The 23,297-nt window shown below is 43.1% G+C and overlaps 1 protein-coding gene across 1 annotated transcript; it reads left to right on the top strand.

Annotated features, from left to right (window-relative positions):
- The first annotated feature begins 1,192 nt into the window (after window positions 1-1,192).
- LOC311228597 (uncharacterized protein) lies at window positions 1,193-17,742 on the top strand. The gene is made up of 2 exons (XM_084314513.1): window positions 1,193-1,703; window positions 14,940-17,742. The coding sequence occupies exons 1-2, from the start codon at window positions 1,540-1,542 to the stop codon at window positions 15,490-15,492; spliced, it is 717 nt and encodes a 238-aa protein (XP_084170639.1). The 5' UTR covers window positions 1,193-1,539; the 3' UTR covers window positions 15,493-17,742.
- Window positions 17,743-23,297: the final 5,555 nt, after the last annotated feature.

Here is a 23,297-nt window from a genome sequence, read left to right as displayed (position 1 = left end):
CTGTGTGTTCTGCCTCTCATTTGTTGATGAAACAAAACCAACAGCAACACAATTTACCACCAAGAGCGGATAGTTTAGTCTCACAAAAGACCGCCGGTGTTGTTAGCTACATGCTAATGTGAATGGCTATATCTATGTATAGTATATAGCTTAAATGCTAACGTAATGTGGTAACGTTACCGCTATGAATGGATGCAAACGTTATTTAACACATTGCAGAATGGGTACAATACAATACGGCTCAATACAAACAATTGTTAAGGGGGTGCAGTCTGGACTGGGTTCCTTATAACAATAACTTGACAACACATGAGTTTAGTTTAGCCGCAGCTACATGTTTACTCTGAGCATCAGGTCAGGAATGCGACAACAGACATCAGTCAATCACAACACTCTTCAACACAGACGATACGTTTAGAACAAAAGTTTGTTACAATCATTTTCATATAACGCTACTTGGGACAGCTCTGCTGTAAACACTGGTGTAGCTGGCTCTGCTCTAATCTCTCTACCCCGCGCTCGGTTGCTAACTTGCTATTGTTGTTTGACAGTCTGCCGTGAACATGGGAAATAATTGCGACAGCTCTGCTGTAAACACTGGGAATAACCTCGGTTGCTATGCCCACACGAAACCGCAAAACCTCAACCTTGACTCAGGTTTTCAAAGACCGGGGTTGCAGTGTAGCAAATCCCCGGTTGTGTGTGGCCGAACAGTGCAACTGTGCACATACAATCATGTTTATATTAAATCCAGCGCTTGTGTGGACTGGGCCTAACTTGCCTGCCATTACGTTGCGTTCTGAAAAGCGAAACTGACCCTGAAAACGAAACGAAAATGGCCCTGTGTGTAACTGCAGCCGTCTCTGTGCTAACAGTCACGTTTTCAGTACGAGAAGAGGGTGGGGGGGGGGGGGGGGGGGTTCTTCTATGGCTCTGGAGTGGGCCAATCAGATGTAGTTACTAGGCGGGGCCTGATATTTCATTGGACCAATCACGAATACCCCCACGCGACGACCACTGAGCCAAGAGTTGTTGAAGCTCGCGCTTGACAGATAGCAGCAGCCAATAGTACCCAGCTGCAGCAGCCGTGCGCGCGCGCGCTCTGCCCTGATGACGTATAGTTTCCAGGGGGCGGGGTGAACCACCAAGAGTTGTTGAAGCTCGCCTAGCGCTTCCAGACAGATAGCAGCCGTGCGCGCGCGCTCTGCCCTGACGACGAGGAATGAGTGGAGCGTCACTCACCCCCAACGGCTCACTTTTACCGACTTTAAAAAGCTGAACGTTTTTTGAGTTATTATATGATACACTGCCGTCGTCAGATTGTAGCATATTATAGCAATACTCGCTGAAACTATTATATTTTAGCGGTACTTTATTGCCAGGGCATCGACGCCGACGGTCATGCTGGACACTTTGATCAGCATCCCTCCTCGTAGCGTCGTTAGTTCGTTTCCTCTTCTTTGGACGTAGTCGGCACGGACACAACGCACCTAACATGTTAAAATTCGTAACTATGTCGTGAACACAACACATGATGAAATGGGTCAACGGGAGCTTGTGTCCTGCTACGAGGTAACGGTGAGGAGGAAAGACGGGCTTCGACCTGCTTCTGCCTCAATGTGCCGCCGACGACTACATGATGTGGACTCCTCCGCCGTGAAGGGAAGCGAGCAGCCAGACCACGTCCTCCTCCATTCCTCAAGGTAACTGCTTTTTAAAACGAACGTTAGCTTAGCCCCGCATAGCCGGAGTCGGTGTTCAGCTGTAGCTTAGCTACAACAACCACTTTTAACGCTAAAGGCTCTAATCAACATGTATTCACGCGCTCCCCTCCCCCCCTCACGAGCTCCATGTAACGCGGAAGTAGTGTAGTGGTTTATTTGCCTCACGAGCGCCATATAACGCGGAAGTAGTGTAGTGGTGTATTTGCCTCACGAGCTCCATGTAACGCGGAAGTAGTGTAGTGGTTTATTTGCCTCACGAGCTCCATGTAACGCAGAAGTGTAGTAGTGCGTCTATACCAAAGGTGTAGTAGGTTTATTTGCCGACGACCATTAACCCTTTCACTGCCACAATTGAAAATGGGGGACCCTGATGTAAACAAGACGAAAGTCTTTCTCTGGTCTGCATCCCCTTAACAATTGTATGTATTGAGCTGTACTGTACTGTACCCATTCTGCAATCTGTTAATAAACTTTTCAATCAATTCAATCAACACGATAGAAGGTTAACCGGTTGCATCATTACTTTTACCAACCGATTTCCAGTTTGCGATCTGATTGGCCACTGACGTTTCTGGTCATGTGACATCTGCGCCAATCGTGTGACCCCTGTTTCTATCACCGGTTAAGCTTAGGCACTCTTTCGAAGTTGGTTAAAGGTCAACCTCCACGTTGTATTTTTGTTCAATAAACAATGTGGACTAGGCCAACAGTGACTTTCATGAAGAATTGGAAAAAAAAAGTATTGAAATTGACCCAGTTTTAGCGTTTTTATCAAAACATTTGTCTGCCCAACACAATCACCATGCACGTGCATATTTTAATCAATGGTTCATAACGTGTGCGTGTAATGTCGTCACAACAGGTGTTGGTCACCAGGGGGCTCTGTGAGTCACAGGCAGTAGCAAGGAGGCGGAGCATTATTTCCGGCGTTGGGTGCATGATGCGCATGCGCTGTGATCACACCAGGCAGCCAACGCCGGAAATAATGCCGTTTTGAGCAGTTTATAAAAAATATTTAAAATGTTTATTAGCAACGCAGAGCATTCAAACCATCCCGTATCTCTGTCCGAAACCCTCGTGCTACTGTGAGTACATTTGAAATGTCTCTGTGATACTTGTATAACGAACGGTTCGGCCAGAACCAGTCCTTCATGGTAAATCTAGGTTGGTTTCCTATTAAGGAGCAAGTGACTGTGGATTCACTCGGTGCATCAGTCACGAAAGGGGCTATGATGAGCTTGGCAAGCCAGAGTAAAACACAGTTTTCATTCAATCAATAACAACATTAACCAGACTCTCGTTGTGTCTATTATGCTAACGTTACCTCATTGTGTCTATTCTACAAGCTTTAACGTTACCTATAGGGCTGCAACTAATGACTAATTTGGTAGTCGACTGATCTGCCGATTATTTTTTCGATTAGTCGACTAATCGAAAACCAATGTAAACAACACATTTTTTTTTTGTTTTTTTTATAAATTACCTATCTTTGTGAAAGTGGCTTCTCAGCTCTGGTCCAGCTGAAGACAGAGCAGAGGAACAGATTGGACATTGAGCATGACCTCAGAGTTGCTTGTCTACCATCACCCCAGACTTTGAGACTCTTGTCAGGACCAAACAACAACATCATAACATGATGATCCCATAGCAAATTAAAATAATGACTCATGAAACATTTGAATTTGGATCTTTAAGCCACTTTAAATGAAAATGTATTTGAAGAACAATACAGCAATCACTCATAACAAGATAAATAAATTAAATAATACAAATTAAAGTGGAAGTGTACTTTAAATAACTTTTGTTTGCTGTGTGTGAGAGGAGTCCGTGTGTGTGTATGTGTGTGTGTCTTACTCTGATCGCTGTGTGAGTGAGAGGAGTGTGTGTACTGTGTAATTTGTGTGTGTGTCTTACTCTGATCGCTGTGTGTGAGTGAGAGGAGTGTGAATGTGTCCGTGTCTTACTCTGATCGCTGTGTGTGAGTGAGAGGAGTGTGAATGTGTGTGTGTCTTACTCTGATCGCTGTGTGTGAGAGAGAGGAGTGTGAATGTGTGCGTGTCTTACTCTGATCGCTGTGTGTGAGTGAGAGGAGTGTGTATCAGGGTTTCCGTTAGAAAAAATTGTTGCCGGTCTCCGTGACCTGCAAGATTTCAATCTACCGCACAAATTAGATTAATTCCGGTCATAGTTTATTGAGCTTTAAAACAATTGATAGGCAGGCTATATAAAGAATGTCATCCTCAAGGCATGTAGATTTATAATATTATTACTTAAAACTAGGCTACTTTTGCGTATACAGTCATTAATATATTCCAAATAAAATAAGTCCCTCGATACTCCGTGCTGCTGCTGACTTGAAATAAAATAGACCGCGTATGTGGGCAGTCGGTCCGACACTAAACAGCAGTCTGTTATAATCACATTTTTATGAGCTAACGAATTCCGTTATATTGGACATTTGTATTAATTATATCAAGCGAAGAACTGAGAAAGCAGAGAGACGGCAACATTATCGTGGTTTGCGTGACGACTCTCTCCACCTCGCAACGACTTATTTGCAAAGAGTATGGCGCTGCAGAGCAGCTGATTCAGTGTTATTGGCTCTTTTCTGGGAACCGCACAGCAGCGCCCCCCACCCAACATTGGCTGAAAATGGCTGAATTGGAGTACTGCTGGAATACTGCATTGTGCTGATAGTGCTCTGGCTCTGCAGCTTCACAAAAGTTCGCACACCCAGCACTAAGCTCTCGCTGACGACGTCGTTGTCATTATTAGAAGCAACGAGGAAACAAATGTAATGATCGTTTCGTTCATCGCACGCATAGGCTATTTAATTTTAGCCTATTTTAATACAATTCAAATAATCAAATTGTGCTTAGACTCAGGGAATTATTTTCACCGGACATTAAGACCGGAGAGAGTAAATATGTCGGACTTCAACAGATTTTGCCGGTCAAATACCGGTAATTACCGGCTAACGGAAACGCTGGTGTGTATGTGTGTGTGTCTTACTCTGATCGCTGTGTGTGAGTGAGAGGAGTGTGTATGTGTGTGTCTTACTCTGATCGCTGTGTGTGAGTGAGAGGAGTGCGTGTGTAATGTATTGTGTGTCTAGTCTGATCATCATCTCCTGCAGGGGAACAATGTTTTCAATGTCCAAAATTTGCTATGGGATCATCATGTTATGATGTTGTCTGGAACCCTGAGAAGCCACTCTCACAAAGATAGGTAGTGCAAAAAAATTCAAAAAAAATTAAATAACGTTTTTTTTTTATTTTTTTTTTTTTTTTGATCCACTTTTTCTCCCATTTTTCCATATTTTCTCCCATCCCAATTTCGTATCATCCAATTCAACCCTCCCCTGTCACGAACGCTGTTTCTTGCCTCCCACAAGCCGGCTGCAATGTGGACTAAGTCATACATAGCACAAGTCCCCTCCGGTACTTGAGGTAACAGCAGTCGCATCTTTTCACCTGCGCAGCTCGATCTCTCAGTGTCGAGGAGTAACGCGTGGGAGGCTCACGCTGCCCCCGACACTTCCTGATTCTACTGCGCAGGCGCACCAACCGACTTGTAGGAGTCGCTTGTTCACAACGTTCGATCCCCACCCTTCAGTTTTCCCTCCCCGTAATACGGCCAATGTGTATTACTGCGGACGACCAGCCAAACTGAAAAACAATGTGGAGAGCTGGATTCGAACACGCGAATCCTAGCGTCTCCACACTGGTGGCGAGTGCCTTGCCCACTACACCACCTAGCCGCCCTTATTTTTTATTTTTTTAATGACTAATCGACGCAACAATTTCTCGTCGACGATTTTTTATAATCGCCGTCGTTGATTATGTCGACTAATCGTTGCAGCCCTAGTTACCTAGCCTCTCATGTCTATCTGCTAACGTTAGCATTAGGCTAACTAACGTTACCACTCCCTAACCCCAACAACAAGCGTAACTAATCAGCGATCTTTTTGTCAGACTAAACTCTCCGCTCGGTGGCAAATTGTGTTGATGTCGGTTTTGTTTCATCAATAAATGAGGCAGAATACACAGTGACTGTATCCTTTTTTATTGCACTTGTTTCGTGCTGCAAACATACATAAGACATCCTACGCGAGACATTAAAGATGGCGGCGTTCTGTTTTCGTTCACTCTCCAGACAGTGACGCGTCTCTCTTCTGACCAATCGGTGGTCTGCAGTTTTTCACGTGACATTTCTGGAGCTCTCATGCTGATCACCAGCAGCCCGCCTCCCCACACGGAGACAAACTGAGTACTTTATTTTAGTGGAAAAGCAACATTAGATTCGGCTCATTAATATTAGGGGTGGGAATCACCAGTTTAATCACGATACGATACGATATCGATTATTTGGACAACGATACGATATTATCCGATATCACACAGTCTGATACGATACGATTCGATTCAGGTGCCTGCGATCGATATGAGACGATATTATGTGCCCATTTAATACAATCAGTAACATTTAAATCAACAAAAAAAAAGGCAATGGAAATATCATGACATTTTTATTTTTGAGCTCTTCCAGACATTTAAATGAAAAACAATCTATTGTTTTTAATACAAATAGACCTCCTGTTCACTGTTTTTGGTTCATTTCTTTTTTTTCTTCTCGATATTAATATCCTATTCACTGTCACAGAGCTGTATTTTGGCTGGAAAAGCATATTGGGAGTCCCAAGGTGCAGTACCGGCCAGATCCTGTTAGTGGGGCTATCCCCGAGAATGCACCCTCCCAGTCCCCACTTCTCTCTGCCTATGGCTCTGGGTTAGCTTGTTAGCTCACGCTAAAGTAACGTTATCTTCGATCTTTAACGCGACGTGGGCATAATGGAGTGACGAGGATTACAAAGCAGGTTAGATGCATTGGACCCGTTGTGGAATAAAACAGCAGGGACATGTTTTGGGTCACAGAATAGGCACACTATTCTTGCTCTAGTGACGTTCTAGACGCTACTGCTGTTGATGTTAAACAGAGTTTGAGTTTCACAACACTGGGCGCGGGGCGATGACGTCGCCGGATTTTCAAAATAAGAGTATCGCAATATGAATCGATCTTTTTACGTGGCATCGATCCTATTTGATTATTGATAATAGATCGATATATCGATCTGGATCGATGTATCATCCCACCCCTAATTAATATGCACCTGTGTCCTGTTGTGACGTCGGCGTTTGATAAGCTTTTTTGATTCGCGCGTGCATGTTATTCGTGCGTGGACCTTTTTAACTCTTTCAGAGTGCCATTTCCGGTGTCAAATGGAAAAAAATAAATAATGAAATTATATACCAATGATGTAAACTACCCATAATTGATCAGTAGGGTTTAAGCTGGAGGTTGGCCTTTAAGGTTAGTTTGTCTTAGAGCAGCGCGATAGAACACCAGCCCTGATTCCAAACTCTTAACCTTAACCAACTTCGAAAGAGTCGCCTAAGCTTAACCGGTGATAAACTAGGCGTTAGGTAGTTTTCAGGCTGTTCGAGGCGGAAATAGGCGCAGAAACAGGCGTCATGCGTTTGGCGCACATGTCACATGACCAGAAACGTCAGTGGCCAATCAGATCGCAGAACTGGAAATCGGTTGGTAAAAGTATAGACACTAACCGGTAGGGGTGCACCGATATGAAAATTGGCCACCGATACCGATACCGATTGTTCAACTAACACAATCGGCCGATACCGATACCGATAATTGTGGCAAAAAATAAGTATTTTTATTTTTTTAATATTTTTTTTTAATATTTTTTTTTTATTTTTTTTAATTTTTTTAATGAAACTACTGTATATTTGTATGTGTGTTTGTATTTGTAGGCCTCTTTACTTACTTAAAAAAGGAAACATCAAGAAATATGTTTATGGTATCACTGATCCCTCTCCCAGTATCGTCTGGCGGCCTGCAGAGGGATACTATTTTCTCAACCAGAGCTTTCAACCAATGCAATGGAACCATTCTGGCGGCCTGCAGCGGGATACTATTCTCTCAACCAGAGCTTTCAACCAATGCAATGGAACCATTTTGATTGACAGTCGATTCGGCCAATTACGCCACACCGCTAGCACCCACCTCCTGCTTACCACCAAGCGTTTATTCATTTTTCTACTTCGGGGCATGCCGCCATTGATGATCTGCTTGCGAGAATGCGAGTCAAACTCAGAACCACAACAAGCTAATACGTTAGCTGCCCGGCAGTGCCCGCCGACCAGCGCGCTCCACAGGATGGCCAAACGAGACACAATGATTTTACTGCAACAAATGTTATAATAAAACAAAGCCTTTCTATACATTTGTCTGGTTGAAAACTTTATTAACAGATTGCAGAATGTGTAGTTGTGTACGGAATGAGCAACGGAATGTAACCGAGCTATGCACGGCTTGCTTGCTATCTTCGGGTAAATACTATGCTGATGTAATTGAACGTGTAACTAACTATAATAACGTTAATGCCACAAAACGAATGTTTGTGTCATTTTAACAGCAGATACTTTCTTAAATGCCATCCTCCCGACAGAGCGGTGTTGATGGGGAGCTCTGATGGATTCGCTTGGTTGTGTTATTACTATGCATTGAACAGCTAACCGAAAGCTAGGGTTAACTAATGTTAAAGGTTTAGCCATAACGTTACGTTGGCTAAAGTTGGGGCTATTCTTAATCCAGTAATAATGGCTGCAGACCTGCAAGCAAAGTACAGCAAGTTGGCAAAGGAGTATTCCAACGTAAATCACATTTTCACCAGTAACGTTAGTCTTCTGCCTCCCGGCTATGAACGGACTCGGAGTAATGCCTTGCTGCTATGGGTAATAATAATATGCTGATGTTATTGTCCGTGTAACACTAACTATATAACGTTAATGCCACAAAACGAATGCCTTGTTAATCATAAATAGTAACTTTGATGCAGTAGCTTGTGTGTGTGTGGGGGGGACGGCGGGCGTTGTGCAGGTGGGTCGCGAGTGAATTTTAATTTTTTTTGCCTTTTGACGCTACACAAATGGATGGTTAGTTATCGGCGACTGCTATCGGCACATTTGAGCTTATCGGCCGATAGGCCGATAGCAGTCAACAAGGCACTTATCGGCCGATACCGATACCCGACCGATATATCGGTGCACCCCTACTAACCGGTTGTGTGAGTGTGATATTATAAAGGGTTAACCTTCTGTCGTGTGGCAGTGAAAGGGTTAACCGGCTGTTGTGTGTCGCAGTGAAAGGGTTAACCGTTTGGTAGTGGTGGCAGTGAAAGGTTTAACCTACCTGGCCATAACGTTTAGACATGGCGCTACTAACCTAGGCAAGAACAAAAATGTGTAACGACATTATGGGAAATGAGCTTACTGTCTTCTTCTCCTGAGTGTGAGACGACGAGAAGATCTATACCAAGTGCTCTGTGTTTTCAATCATCAATAAAAAGCTATCCGGCTGCAAGCATGTGAATTAATGGAAGCTGATGGAACAGAACTAGCCTAGCTTAGCCCCTTTCGTGACTGCGATGCAAGCCAGGGGCTCGAATACGCAGTCACTTATTCCTCCGTAGTGGCCAGGTTCATTTGCACCACCAAGCACTGCTTAAAAGCTAGCGGTGGGTCCAAAATATATTGGATATACATTTCAAAGGTACAATTGCCCTCAATGATACTGCAGTGGAGCGATGGCGCCCCTAAGCGGATCTGGCCGGTATTGCATGTTTCGAAAATCAAATATGTGGGTAGGTCATGCATCTCGATCGCGGACGTTAATAGCGTTATAAATATGGAATAAAACAATAACAACTTGCCACGGCTATATACGTGGCTCTGGTCCACAACGCATGGCACCGAAACACGTATATATACGTGGCCGGTCCTTAAAGTGTTACTGCCTACATTCTACCGTGTCTGGTGGCCAAATGTTGACTACGTTCAACCTTGTTTTTTTTCCAGCTAAAGCTAACTTCCGTTGGAATCATTGGGAATCTCACGATTCGAGTTCGAGTATTATTGGGGTCCCGGTTAGATTTTGATTTGATTCTCAATGCCTTGCGATTTTCTGAGCAATTGCACGGATTAGGTTGCTATTAACCTTAACACTTTGGCTGCCATGGGTTAAATTAATGATATACCATAGATTGCCAGCGCTATTTGTCTATGGAGAAAGTCCCCTTCTTTGCAGGGCTATAACTTTTTAAATTCTATTGCTACATTGCCATTATTAGGGCCCATTCAAAGTCCTATATGTATTGTTCATTGTGTAGCAACGTTAAACTTTTTCATTCACATATTCATAGTAAAGTATGGTCTAATGTATAAGTATGTTTTCATCTCTTTCTGCAGCTTTCTCCAGAACGTGATATATAGCCCCAAATGCATTATATTGATGATGAAATACAGTTTGATGGCAATCCGCGCGATATAAAAAATTCCAACTAGACGTACTTCTAGAAGTTACTACACGTCATCTGATGTTGACCGGATGGGCGAGGGGGCGTTTATAATTCCGTGGGCAGCGTTATACCAATCATCTAATGTGGGTCAAATGTTGATAATATCAGTTATTATCGAAGACGGTAACGTTACACGCTGAAACTCACCCCAGTGTCCGCGCGCCGTTGGGCGATCATCGTCGAGTAGAAATTTTATCATTATGGGATATATTATTACCCGGTCCATCTCCAGCTTGTATAATGGTATATACGTCCAAATCATGTTGTTTATCGAGTTATTGGCAATCGATCGTTATGTAGTGTGACGAGCTAGAGTGCCGGAACCTATCCCGAGTGGCCGGAAGCAATACGGACATCTATCACAACCTCCACTGTGCTTCCTGTTAAGCGGTTGCGCGATCGGCCACCAGATGGCGCTCCTGAACCGCCAGAGAGCTCAGTGGGTCCTGCTGGTGGTTCTCAGGCCAGCGGAGGTACATTATGGATCAGATCGCAGATTTTTGAAATATTGATATAAAGACGACTTACAGCGTCCCCCGGCAACTTTAGCATCGCCAGCAAAGACGTTGTAAATCGTTTTTAGGCAGTCAAAGTGTTAAGTGTTAAAAAAGTGTATATTGTGAGAGTCTTTCTGCTCGTCTATAATTGGCAATCTGTATTATTTAGAGAGCTAACAATTTATAGATCTACGTTCACGAGAAAGTTGAAATTATATATAAAACACATATATTTTCTTAAAGAATTTGTGAATAGATTTTTAATCTTAGAAGATCGAAAGAATCCTGAAGACCCTGGCCATGATATGAGCTCATAGTGTCTGGTATAGAGGGCGAGGCTAGGTGTTCGTCATAGGAGCATTTCAGACTTGCATGATGCATGATGTGACTCATGTTGTCAAGAGTGGTGTCGTCATCATCCCGTGTCCATATAAAGGCATCTGTTTGCATGGTGGTAGTAGTCAATATAGTGAGTCACGTTTTCAAAACGAATGACTCATTTTAAGTGAACGAGTTGATTCTGATGACTCGTTCAGCACCCGCACATTGTTAACTACTAGTAAGAGCAGATCACGGGCAGAGAGGAGTGATTCAGATTCAGTTTTATTTGCCACATGGAAGCAATACAACCATAAGAGTTTTCATACAAAATCATAAATACCATACCATGGGCAAAAGGAGCAGGAAGAAGAATAATTCTTATAGTTACCTGCCCCCTATTCCTAAACTAAACAAGTATTACTTACAACCTAATTTATGAAGTGAAGGGACTTCTGTCTGCCCGAATCACTGCAAATAATCATTCATCCGTTTGCAAAGAATCTCACTGAACGACGACTGGTTAGTAGATTAAAATGTACTGTCATCATCACGTGGCACAAGTACAGTACAACAAAAAGTCGTTTGGCATCCAACCAGAGTGCAAATGTAACAGCAAAGTGCAATATTAGTAATATACAATGAATGAATGTACAGGTGATGTAAACTGGGTATAAAATATATAAATTAGTACTACTGAGTATAGTGCTAATTGGATGTATGGGTTGTAGTATTAATATGTACAGTGATACAGGTATACATAATACACTATGATAGTAAGTTGTACTGGCCAGCAGTGTAACTATTAAAAGTAGGTAAGGGATATGTACAGATACAGAATCTACAGATATGTAAAAAGGATTATGCAGGTATGTACAGTGGGGGGGGGGAATCGATACGTAGTAGTATCGCAATACTTTGCGTGGCGATACTGTATCGATACAGGGACGCCAAGTATCGATATTTAATTATTCATAAAAAAATAAATTAAAAAAAGTGTATAAGTAAGTTGCATTGTTCATTTCAATACCTGTAATAGTACAGTAGTCCACACACACACAAGTGCATTCAGTTAAGTCGGAATATGACTGTAATACAAACGGTTCAGTTTGTCAGGTACATGCAACACAATGTTTACATCTGTCTGCTTGAGAAAATACCATGTTCTGCAATAAAAATGATTGAAGTGAGATGAACAGTTATTTTTAAATGTGTGATCTAAAGATAAACAAAGGGTTTTAAAAGTGTTATATATTCATCTTCTCTTATAGTACCAGAGAGAAGCCGAGGAGAATCAACCAGCAACAAAAGCAACATTTATGCAGCACTATTGTACATGCTTATACAGAGGATATGGGTACACTAGAGTTTCAAGTTTCTTTAATAGTTGTCATACAGAAGTACAGAATACTTTCATACAAAATGCTTCTTACTGTTACGCTCCAGAGACTGTGCTAGACAAGATAGTATCAGTAGACACCTCTTCTGTCGCGGTCTCTTGGTTCCTCCCTGAGTCACTTCTTATTAACGATGGTTCCAGCCTCTGTACTCGGGCTGCTCACGGCACCCACACCTCTTCTGTCCCTGCCACCGGCCCCCACACCTCTTCTGACGCTGCTCACGGCACCCACACCTCTTCTGTCCCTGCCACCGGCCCCCACACCTCTTCTGACGCTGCTCACGGCACCCACACCTCTTCTGTCCCTGCCACCGGCCCCCACACCTCTTCTGACGCTGCTCACGGCAGCCGCACCTCTTCTGTCCCCGGCCCCCACACCTCTTCTGACGCTGCTCACGGCAGCCGCACCTCTTCTGTCCCCGGCCCCCACACCTCTTCCGACGCTGCTCACGGCAGCCGCATCTCTTCTGTCGCTGCCCACGGCACCCACACCTCTTCTGTCCCCACCCCCCACACCTCTTCTGTGTCACGGCTCGCGGTCTGCTGAAGTAACCTACTTACTGTGTTTCTAGGGATGCACTGATGCAGACACGATGAGAGAACGTGCACTACTGCTAAAGCCACGTGTTAAAGGTGCTATAGGTAACATTTTTATGTAGACAAAATATATAATAATGACTTTTAGAAAAGTGCAGAATAAAAAAATATTATTTAATTAGCATGTTCTTGGTATCTAGTAGGGACATCTATGGATCTCAGGGAATGTATTCCCAGTATCAGAAATATTGTGTCTGTTACTTACTACTAGGTTGAGTAAATTGTAATGAACCAAAGGAGAATATCAATTCTACCCCCCCCCCCCATCTTTGACGGTGAATAACACCATGCTAAAATTGACCAGACATGAAAAATTGGCATTTCATCATTCAGCACCTTCTTGAGATCGCGTGTACAAATAAATCTAAGCAAATGAATAAAGGGAAGATGATTAAACGGATGGTTTTGTAGATGCAGTACTGAATTCTGCCATCCGGACTATTTGAAATGTGTTTATAGAATATCAGGCCTATAAATTACCTTATTATGGCCATCTATGGATCTGGCCAAATCGCCCCTTTCCAATGGCAGAGTTCAATCTGGATTTAGTATCACCAGGCGTGATTCACAAACCGTGAATGAAATCTACTGAGTTACTTTTTTATAATGTAAATTTCTCCGACATTTTTCATCAGATTGCAACGCCGTTTTTTGCTAAGACGTTCACAGAAAGGCAGAGAAACTAACTGGTTTGTGGGAGATGATCCCTGAAAAATAAGAGAAATAAAAAAGTAAATCCAGAAGTCTGATGATTGATTGACGGGGGCTGGCGTGAGCTGGGTAGTTTTTTTTAAATTCGAAAGCCTCCTGGGTCTCTTCCTTCAAAAGACTACACTCACTTTTGGCTGCGCCACTTCCTCCCGTCAATATGCGGCGGTTTCCGACTCAATGCCCTGAGATTTCTATAATCTTATATTTCACTAACTGTTCATTGGTAAACAAATGTAATGCTGTTTTGACAGGGTTAGGGTCTTTACTCTTGGCTACATTTGAAGAAGAAAAAACGCAACATTAATTAATACAGTCTGTGGAGGAGATGGATTTATGGCGTGATGTCATTGTGGGTACCGGACCCTTCAGGCTTAAAGGGGAACTCCACTTTTTTTGGAAATTAGCTTATTTAACATCTTCCCTGGAGTTAGACAAGAAGATGCATACCTTTTTTGTCTCTGTGCGTGCATTTTAGCTTTGGGAATAGACGCTCCGTTAGCATAGCTTAGCTTCATCACTGGAAGTGAGGCAGGACAGTAGCCTTACAGTGCCTTACAGTGTATTGCAAGGTCTGACATTGACCAAACTTGATATGCATGACCTTGGTGGGCTCTAGGTCAACTCCTGAAAAGGGGGTCAATGTCAGACCTTGCAATCAAAAGTTAGGGGGCGCACTGAAATTATGGCAAGGGTTATTAGCCCCCTAACTTTTGATTGCAAAGTCTGACATTGACCCCCTTTTCAGGAGTTGACCTGTTGACCTGAGCCCACCAAGGTCATGCATATCAAGTTTGGTCAATGTCAGACCTTGCAATACACTGTAAGGCACTGTAAGGCTACTGTCCTGCCTCACTTCCAGTGATGAAGCTAAGCTATGCTAACGGAGCGTCTATTCCCAAAGCTAAAATGCACGCACAGAGACAAAAAAGGTATGCATCTTCTTGTCTAACTCCAGGGAAGATGTTAAATAAGCTAATTTCCAAAAAAAGTCGAGTTCCCCTTTAAGGGGCTAAGTTGAACCAAAATATGTGTATGGTAAAGTGTGAAAGTAAGTATCAGGCCTGCCTGGCATGATATACGTCATACGTTGTAGTCCGTGCAGGTTTTGGTGGTTAAGAGTCGGACACACTTAGACATTCCTAATAGTTCTGGAGTTCTGTAGCCGTTTGTTCTCTAGCTGCCAAGCTCGGCTGTGGAACGCGACTGAGAACCCGAAGAAGTGAGTCTGATGTCTTGTGTGTCGTCTGTGTCCTCAGGTCGGGCCGCGGCGCCAAGAGGAAGCTGGAGGACGAGGAGGATGAGGACTGCGAGCTGGAGAGACAGCTGCTCCTGAGCCTCAGCCTGGACAAGCTGCGCAGCGTCCAGCAGCAGGCGGAGCCCAGCCTGCACCGCTCCGTGCTGCTGAGCAACACCCTGCGCCAGATCCAGCGCCCCCCGTCCCCCCGAGTGGAGGCGGAGCCGCGGTCCGCCTGCAAGGGGCACGCAGACAGCCAGGGACAACAACCGCGTTGCGAGGAGAGACCGCAGGCGGCGGCGGACTTGCATTTCGGAGCCTTCGAAATCGTCAACTCCACCAGCTGCTACCTGACGGACCTGCAGCCGACGGACGACGTCTTCGAGGACATAGACACCTCCATGTGCGACGCGACGGACTTCCCCGTCCTGGGCGTGGGCGGCCACGGCCAGAGCGGGGGCGGCGTGGACGACTACGACCTACTACTCGGGGCCTTCTCCGCGGCCCGGCAGCTCTGTTTCCCCCCCGACCTCAACGACCTGGACCACATCATGGAGATCCTGGTGCACTCCTGAGAAGAAGACCAGGACCGTGTCACTGTCGAACGATGTCGTCTCCTCAATCAATGGACGTTGGGAAGAGGAACAGACCATTTTTAAGAGGACTCGTATGCATCTCTATTTTTGTATGCAAAGAACTTTTGATTCATGTGTATATTTATATGGAAAATGACAGTGCCTGCCTGATAGGCTTCTGCTGTATAATGGGTTTTTTTGGAGGCAAATTATTATTATTATAAATATGTATTTTTCCTACCAGATGAATATGCAGGGACTAAAGCTACAAGTACTACTTACTACTAGTGGACCGTCTCGACCACTACATCCCAGACTGACGGCACAGGAAACGTCACGACGACTCTTTGTCGTTATGGATCGATTGTCGTACGTCGACGACCCGTAGCATTTTTTTACAGCAACCGTCGAGACATTTCCCAGAATGGACTCTCAAACACTACCTCTGAAACGAAGCCCTCTAGTCAGAGATTTCAGGGCTACTGATCTCTTCCTCTGGTTAGTACTGACTCAGTAGTGTGTGGTTAGTACTCGCCTGCTGGTGCAGATGTGCCACGGAAGCACATGGGACTATTCGACTTTTACACCCGATGCCTTATCTGTCTGATTCTACAACAAGGATTGTTGACGGCCAGCCTAAATACCAGACATTTTAAAGGAACGATGAAGTTTCCTTTTTTTTTTTTGCTGTTTTGTTGATAACTGGAAAATGAGCATGTTTTCACACGAGGATTTCCAGGGCGAACGGCGGGCCCAGTATCCCCTTTTTAAAAGACTTATGTAGGGCTGTACCGGATAGTTCGAAGCTTCATTCATAACTAGGGATGCTCGATATTGGCTTTTTTACCGATACCGATATTGTCCAACTCTTAATTTCCGATACCGATATCACATTTTAATGCCGATATCGGCCGATAATATCGGACATCCCTATTCATAACGTTGACATTCGAATTCTAAATCAACATTCGAATGATTTTTAGAATCTTTTTTATGCGTCTATTCATTCTGTTTAAACCAATGGGGTTTTTCTTCACAGTTGCAGATAAAGATTAGGCTACACTAATATTATACTATTATATAGTATATGACTCGCCATGAAAATTTAAATAAAACATTTATCATAAATGATGTAGCCTATCTGCATCCGCTCGGCGCTCCATCAAGACGTCACCATCACTTTCGTACCAACCGTGAGCCCTTATTGGATTATTTATGTTGACGAAACTGACTAGTTATATTCATTAAAGAAAGTAGATTTAATAAAAAATATATACTAATTTAATCAGATTAATCACTTTATTCAAATTGAGGATTTAGTTTGAGGATATATTAAAAAAGAAAGAAAAAAAACGTCAATAGAAGCTTTAAAAAGAGACATTCAGTACAGCCCTAACCTGTTGACATCGTAGTGATGTCACACAGAAGGCGAACAGCGCAGCGCCTCAGATGAATTGAACGAGGCGCTACCAGGGGCCGGCTCTGCCATCCTTTTGGTTTTAACCGCCTTGTCGATGTCGGGAGTAAGTCCCTGAAAAGAAGCCATTTGATCGACAACTCTCTCCAGAGAGTGTTGTGAACTCTGCAAAAAGACCATAGTGGTCGTCAGGCAGAATTGTAACACAATATACCTTCTCTTTGTATTTAGCTTCGCTAGTTCCGAGTCGACAATGGAGTTGGGACTCTGCTCCCCAAGAACATCCTCAGTGATGCGTTAGTAGTAGGGCTGCCCGCCCGGTCTCACTCGACCCTTTCACTGCCACGCGACAGCCGGTTAACCCTTTCACTGTGACAATACAGAAGGGGTTAGCCCTTTACTATCACACAACCGATGGCGATGCGCGGAGCTAATGGTGGAGCGTCGCCGTCGTCTGTGTGATAGTAAAGGGTTAACCTTCTGTCGTGTGGCAGTGAAAGGGTTAAAGTACTTATCCACCAAGAAGGTACATATTGTACATTATGTTATATAGCCATATAATATGTATGCATATATTAGTAATATATTGATGTATTTATGAAAATGCGTATTATAAATATACAAAATGTTAATATATTACTTATACAATAAGTAAATATATGGCTATAACATAACGTACATTATGTACCTTTTCCCTGTGTTCGATAATTAGTACTTTATTTATGTTTTCTGATGAGACCGTGTTGTTGAGTAGGGAATAGAGAGAGAAAGGGAGTTGTGCAGCAGTTACAAAATGGCTGCCGGCCTGAACGTTTCCACACAACAAGCCAGGAAGCTGTGACCTTAAAGCGGAGCTGCCTGCCGGTGGGCCCGACCTCCGGCGCTCCACCATGTGTTTCCAGCAGGCAGCTGAAGGGAGGCGCGGCAGGCAGGGAGGGGGGGGGGGGGCAGTAGCTGTTTGTTTGTGTGTGGAAAACCATACTGAGTCTTTAACCCTTTCACTGCCACACGACAGAGGGTTAACCAGAAGGTTGTGTGGCAGTGAAAGGGTTAACCGGCTGTCATGTGGCAGTGAAAGGGTTAACCTTCAGTGTATTGTCGCAGTGAAAGGGTTAACAGCTGGTACGTGTGCTCCTCTCCGCCCACTGAAGAGCCCCCACCACCCCATCGTCCAATAAGAACGGAGAGAGGGAGGAGCCACGGTCGGTCGGTCGGCCTGCAGAAAACCACTGAACCCAGGGTTTGGGGCTCTCCCTCCCAGAATGCTTCCTTTCCCTCTTCAGTTTTTATGACCAGGATGTTGTGTAGTAGATGGTTTTCAACTTGACAACATAGACATTCTAAAAGGACCCACGTTTTTAACCTCCTGTTGCAGTGTCACTAATGCAACAGCTGACAGGAAATACACCTGGGTCCAACAGTTTTTTTTGTTGTGGTTTTGTTTATTTGATGTAATTGGCACCAGGTTCCTGTTAGCAATGCTAGTGCAAGTCAATGGGGGTATAAAATAATGTCTACATCAGACGTGAGGTCATTCCATTAACTTCTGGTAATGGAATACATGTGTCGAAGAGGGACCAGTATGCAATTTTTTAAGAGAAATGCTTTCATATCCCATTGACTGGCATTGAAACAAAAACACCTACAAGAAAACTGGAGATTCTCAAGTTTTATCCCCCCCCCCCACGATAAACAAAGATGGGGTTCTAAAATCCTCAACCCTCCCTTTAAGCTAGTGATCCATAAAGAAGTAATGGCTATTGATGAGTTGTTGCATGTTGTAACAGTAATTTATTGAAGTCCATCCAGGTGACATGTTGAACCTCCCCATGTCCCTCCCAGCACCCTTAAAGGGACACTCCGTAAAAAAAAAAAAAAAAAAACACGTTTATTTGATTAATAATGCACGTAATCTCACACACATCCAAAAACACAACCGTTTTGCACACATCCAATTTAGTTCGCCAGTTACTGGGAGTGAACGTTTGAATATGTTCACCACCAGTGAGGTCATATGGCACATTGACTCCTTGTGTTGTGTTAATTACAGCTCAATGAAATGATTTATCGGCGCTGTAATTAAAACGATGAAAGGATTCAATGTCCCCGATGACATCACTGGTGGTGAACATATTCAAACGTGTTTACTCTCGGTAACTAACTGTCACACTGACTGGAGGTGTGCCAAACCGTTTAGTGTTTTTGGACGTGTGAGAGATTATGTGCAAAATATGCCTCATGCCTCCACACCGACAATAAACCAAGGAGGCTTCTCAACCATCAGTGATCTTCAGTGGGTCCTCAGCCACTGAGCACTGTGCAATTGTACAACTTTTAGAGCTTTTATAAGATATGTGTGTGTTGTATATATTTGTATTTATACATTTCCCTGTGTGATTCTATTTGTTTGTTTGAAGATTGAGGTAATTTATTGCAATTATTTATATGGCAATGTTCTGGACCTTTTGGCAGTAGAGTTTCCTTCCAGCTTATTTTATTGTTGACTGGATATAATGTAAATATTTGTTGTATTATTAAGAGATACTTCATGCAGGTTGATGTGTGCAACCCTTACATGTCACACAACGGGACTTGGAACACGATATTAAGAGCTGGACGGGCCGATGAGCGGGTTGTTTGTCTTTTATGAAATGCCACAACTTACCCCACAGAACCTTTTTGATATGGCTGAACGAGAACAAGACCGTAACCCACAGAACCTTTTTGATATGGCTGAACGAGAACAAGACCGTAACCCACAGAACCTTTTTCATATGGCTGAACGAGAACGAGACCGTAATCCACGTTGTTCAACGAGTCACGAGTGTTGTACGTTTGTGAGAAATCCAGAATATCTTTTGATAGTTACTTATGCAGACCCGTCATATGTGACATTTACATACCCGGTATGTAATGTGTCACGCAACAATGTCTACAAATCGATGTCAATCAGATGCTTTGTTGATTTCTGGGTTCACTTAAAGGGAAAGCATAATGTCTCTTAACATTTGTCAAAAAGGTTTTGGTATTATTATTATTGAAGATCCAAAATGTCAGATTTTTCCACCCTTTTGTATTTTGGCTACAAAGAATGATCTTTTAGCAAAGACATGTAAGTGCAGTTAAAGTCCCCGAAGTTTCCTTTTCTATGTGCAATATGCTCCCGAGTTAAAACCACCTTATCGTTAGTGATTTATAGATGGTTCCCGCTTCATTTAAACCCTTCAACTTGCCCTGAGCCACTGATGCTACCTTTCATTTTGAACACCTGATTGTACATTTTCTTTTGCCGCCTGGTTCAGTATTTTATTGAGATGAGATATCTTTCCCACTTTGTACATAAACCCACCTTATTTTGACACATTCATACTCTGCAATATTATTGTCAGTAATTCTGATAAAATATAATGAAATAACATTGTATTTGCCTTGACTTTTTTTTTTTTTATGGACAAAGCCTTCAATATAGCTGTCAGTTTACTTTGAAACAGGATGGGACCCAGGCAGAACTGTCAGATAATGCTAAAGTGCCCCCTTGTGGTTTAGTTGAGAATTACATCACTGTCTTGAGGCGTGGAGATGACAGGAGAGAGAACCTGCTATGAGAATAGTCATTAGTATACTATTCTTTAATTGTGCTCCATTTTAGAATTAGTGATATAGAAATTCACCATTTTTCTACGGAAACCACTCAAGGACCGTGTGAACGGCACAAATCACATGGAATCTTTTCAATTCTGATTTGGGCCACTTTCATAATTCTGGTCCTGAATCTGGTACAGGTCTGATCTTTTGCAATGAGACCTCCAAGTCACTATAGATTGACATTTGTATATAAAAAAAAAAAAAAAGGTACATCCATCTTCTTCGTTGTTTCGTTTACGTATGCGGGTCAGTTACGAAACGAGACCAGTTCACACTGGAATCTGATCTTGGCCACATTTTCTTTTTAAATGTGAAGAGCCAAACAAAATAAATCAGATCTTGAGCACCAAGACTTCCAGTGTGAACGTGGCCTTCGAGAAGCAGTGGTCCAGAGACAACACGCTGTAACTAGGGCTGACTCCTGATTAGTCGAATAGTTGTAAAAAAAAAAAGAAAAAGAAGGTACCGTATATATTTATCATTCTTTCCAAAAGCAAAGAGGCCTAGAAGCTTGGCTAATGCTAATGGCACGCATACCAGCAAGGCTAACTGCCTAAGAAAATGGGCACAGAGGCACTAAGGTACCCATGTACATGTCGAAATACTTCCCAATGGTCAGTGAATACCACAACCACAACACCAGAGGGAGTTCCACAAATCATGTGCAACCCAGATTTGGCTCAAACAAGGGACTAAACACGTTTCGCAATTATGCCACATCAATGTGGAACGCCCTACCCAAAGCTGTAAAGGAATGTAAATCACTACCCATTTTCAAAACCACTCAAAGGGCACCTACGGGAGACTGCAATTTGAAACCCAACCCCCTCCAATGTACAGTTTCCCCCACACCGCCTACCCAACCTCCTCCATTGTACAGTTTCTTCCCCCTCAAATGTATATACTCTCTTTTTAGACTCTTTTTGTATCATAAACAGTACTGTATATTTGTAGATCTGGTATGTCATAAATGTCTAGATGCAACAGTAGGCCTACTGTCTACCTGTATGTCATATGTTATGATGAATTGAAAATGGGGGACCCTGATGTAAACAAGACGAAAGTCTTTCTCTGGTCTGCATCCCCTTAACAATTGTGTGTATTGAGCTGTACTGTATTGTACCCATTCTGCAATATGTTAATAAAAGATTCAATCAATCAAAGAGGATTTCACCCATCTAATGAACACACTAGACTAGACAAATATCAATATGTATCCATCAGTGGACCAACCGCATGCTTTTGCAGAGGACAAGAAGCCTTCAGTAGACTCCTTCCAGGGCTGTACGTTAACTTTTTTTTGCACATAGCACTGGTGCTACAGAGGTTGATAGTTCTGTAGCACAGGCCAAAATCTTGTAGCACAAGTATAAAACGTGTTATATTTGTAACAGTCACAAATGTGCCTATTGTATTTGTGTTGTTTAGTTGCAGTGCCATGTTTGGTTGTCATTTTCATGCTGACAAGTTGCCGTCACACAGCCAGACACGTTACGTGTAAGGAATTATGGGATTTGGTGTTGGATGTATGGACTCTACTAGGGGTGGGAATCACCAGTTTCATCACGATACGATACAATATTGATTCTTTGGACAACGATACGATATTTGCCGATATCTGCCACGATACGATGCAGGTGCCTGCAATCGATATGAGACGATATCATAAGCCCATTTAACACAATCAGTAACATTTAGATCAACTCAAAAAAGGTAACGAAAATATCATTTGAAAAAAAAATATTTAGCTCTTCCAGACATTTAAATGAAAAAACAATCTATTGTTTTTAATACAAATAGACCTCCTGTTCACTGTAAAGTGCCACGTTTTGATATATATAGAGCTTTAAACTTCAAGTAAACAACACGCAACGCAACCTAAAACCCATTCCTCTCCCAAACCATTCCTGCAATTGTTTTATGTTGCATGGTGATCATGAATTCATTTATTATTTTTTTTTATATTTGAATATCAACATTATCTGTCCATCCTCAGTTTACTATAATATACTCCTGGCTTCGTCATCTTTCCGGGCGCGCGCACACACACACACACACACACACAGAACGTGTGTGTGTGTGTGTGTGTGTGTGTGTGTGCGTTTGGAGAGACGATGATGTCAGTCCCCACTTTCTGCCGTTCTCTATGGCTCTGCCTCTGATCAGGATTAGCTTGTTAGTAACGTTAATTTCGGGCGATGTGGGCATAAAGGAATGGCGACGATGCAAAGCATGTTAGATGCATTTGACCCGTTGTGAGAAAAAAAACACCAAGGACTTATTTCGGGTCGCAAAATAGGCGCACTGCTGTGTAGCCCTGCTCTGCTTTTAATGCCAGCAGAAGCACGGACTGGGCGGATATGACTCGACGAGTTGCCACGGGATTTTCAAAATAAGAGTATCGATATGAACCGAACGTTGCTAGCTGCCGGAGCCATAGATATTATGGCTGGAGCTGCGCTTGGGGCGGAAATGAGACCCGCCACAGGATTTTCAAAACAAGAGTATCGATATGAACCGAATGCCTATCGCACCAGTGCTACTGAAGTAAATCCATTCATCGCACAGATCGATGTTGCTGTAGCACGTGCAATATATATCTCGCACTGTACAGCCTGGCTTCAGACACAGCCCAAATGGAATGATACATTTAAAAAAAAATATATATATCTTTTTATTATTATTATATATATTTTTTGCATTGGGGGGGTAGTCAACTATCAGTCGACTATCGGCAAATTTC

The sequence above is a fragment of the Notolepis coatsorum genome, assembly GCF_963971535.1.
Source record: "Notolepis coatsorum genome assembly, chromosome: 5".
Taxonomy (NCBI): Eukaryota; Metazoa; Chordata; class Actinopteri; order Aulopiformes; family Paralepididae; genus Notolepis; species Notolepis coatsorum.
This window is presented reverse-complemented; position numbering and strand designations above follow the sequence as displayed.

Excerpts from the sequence above, each read along its gene's own strand:
- LOC311228597 (XM_084314513.1), top strand. The coding sequence starts at position 1,540 with ATGGGTCAACGGGAGCTTGTGTCCTGCTACGAGGTAACGGTGAGGAGG. Across the intron at positions 1,704-14,939 it reads GTCCTCCTCCATTCCTCAAG|GTCGGGCCGCGGCGCCAAGA; the intron begins GTAACTGCTTTT and ends CTGTGTCCTCAG.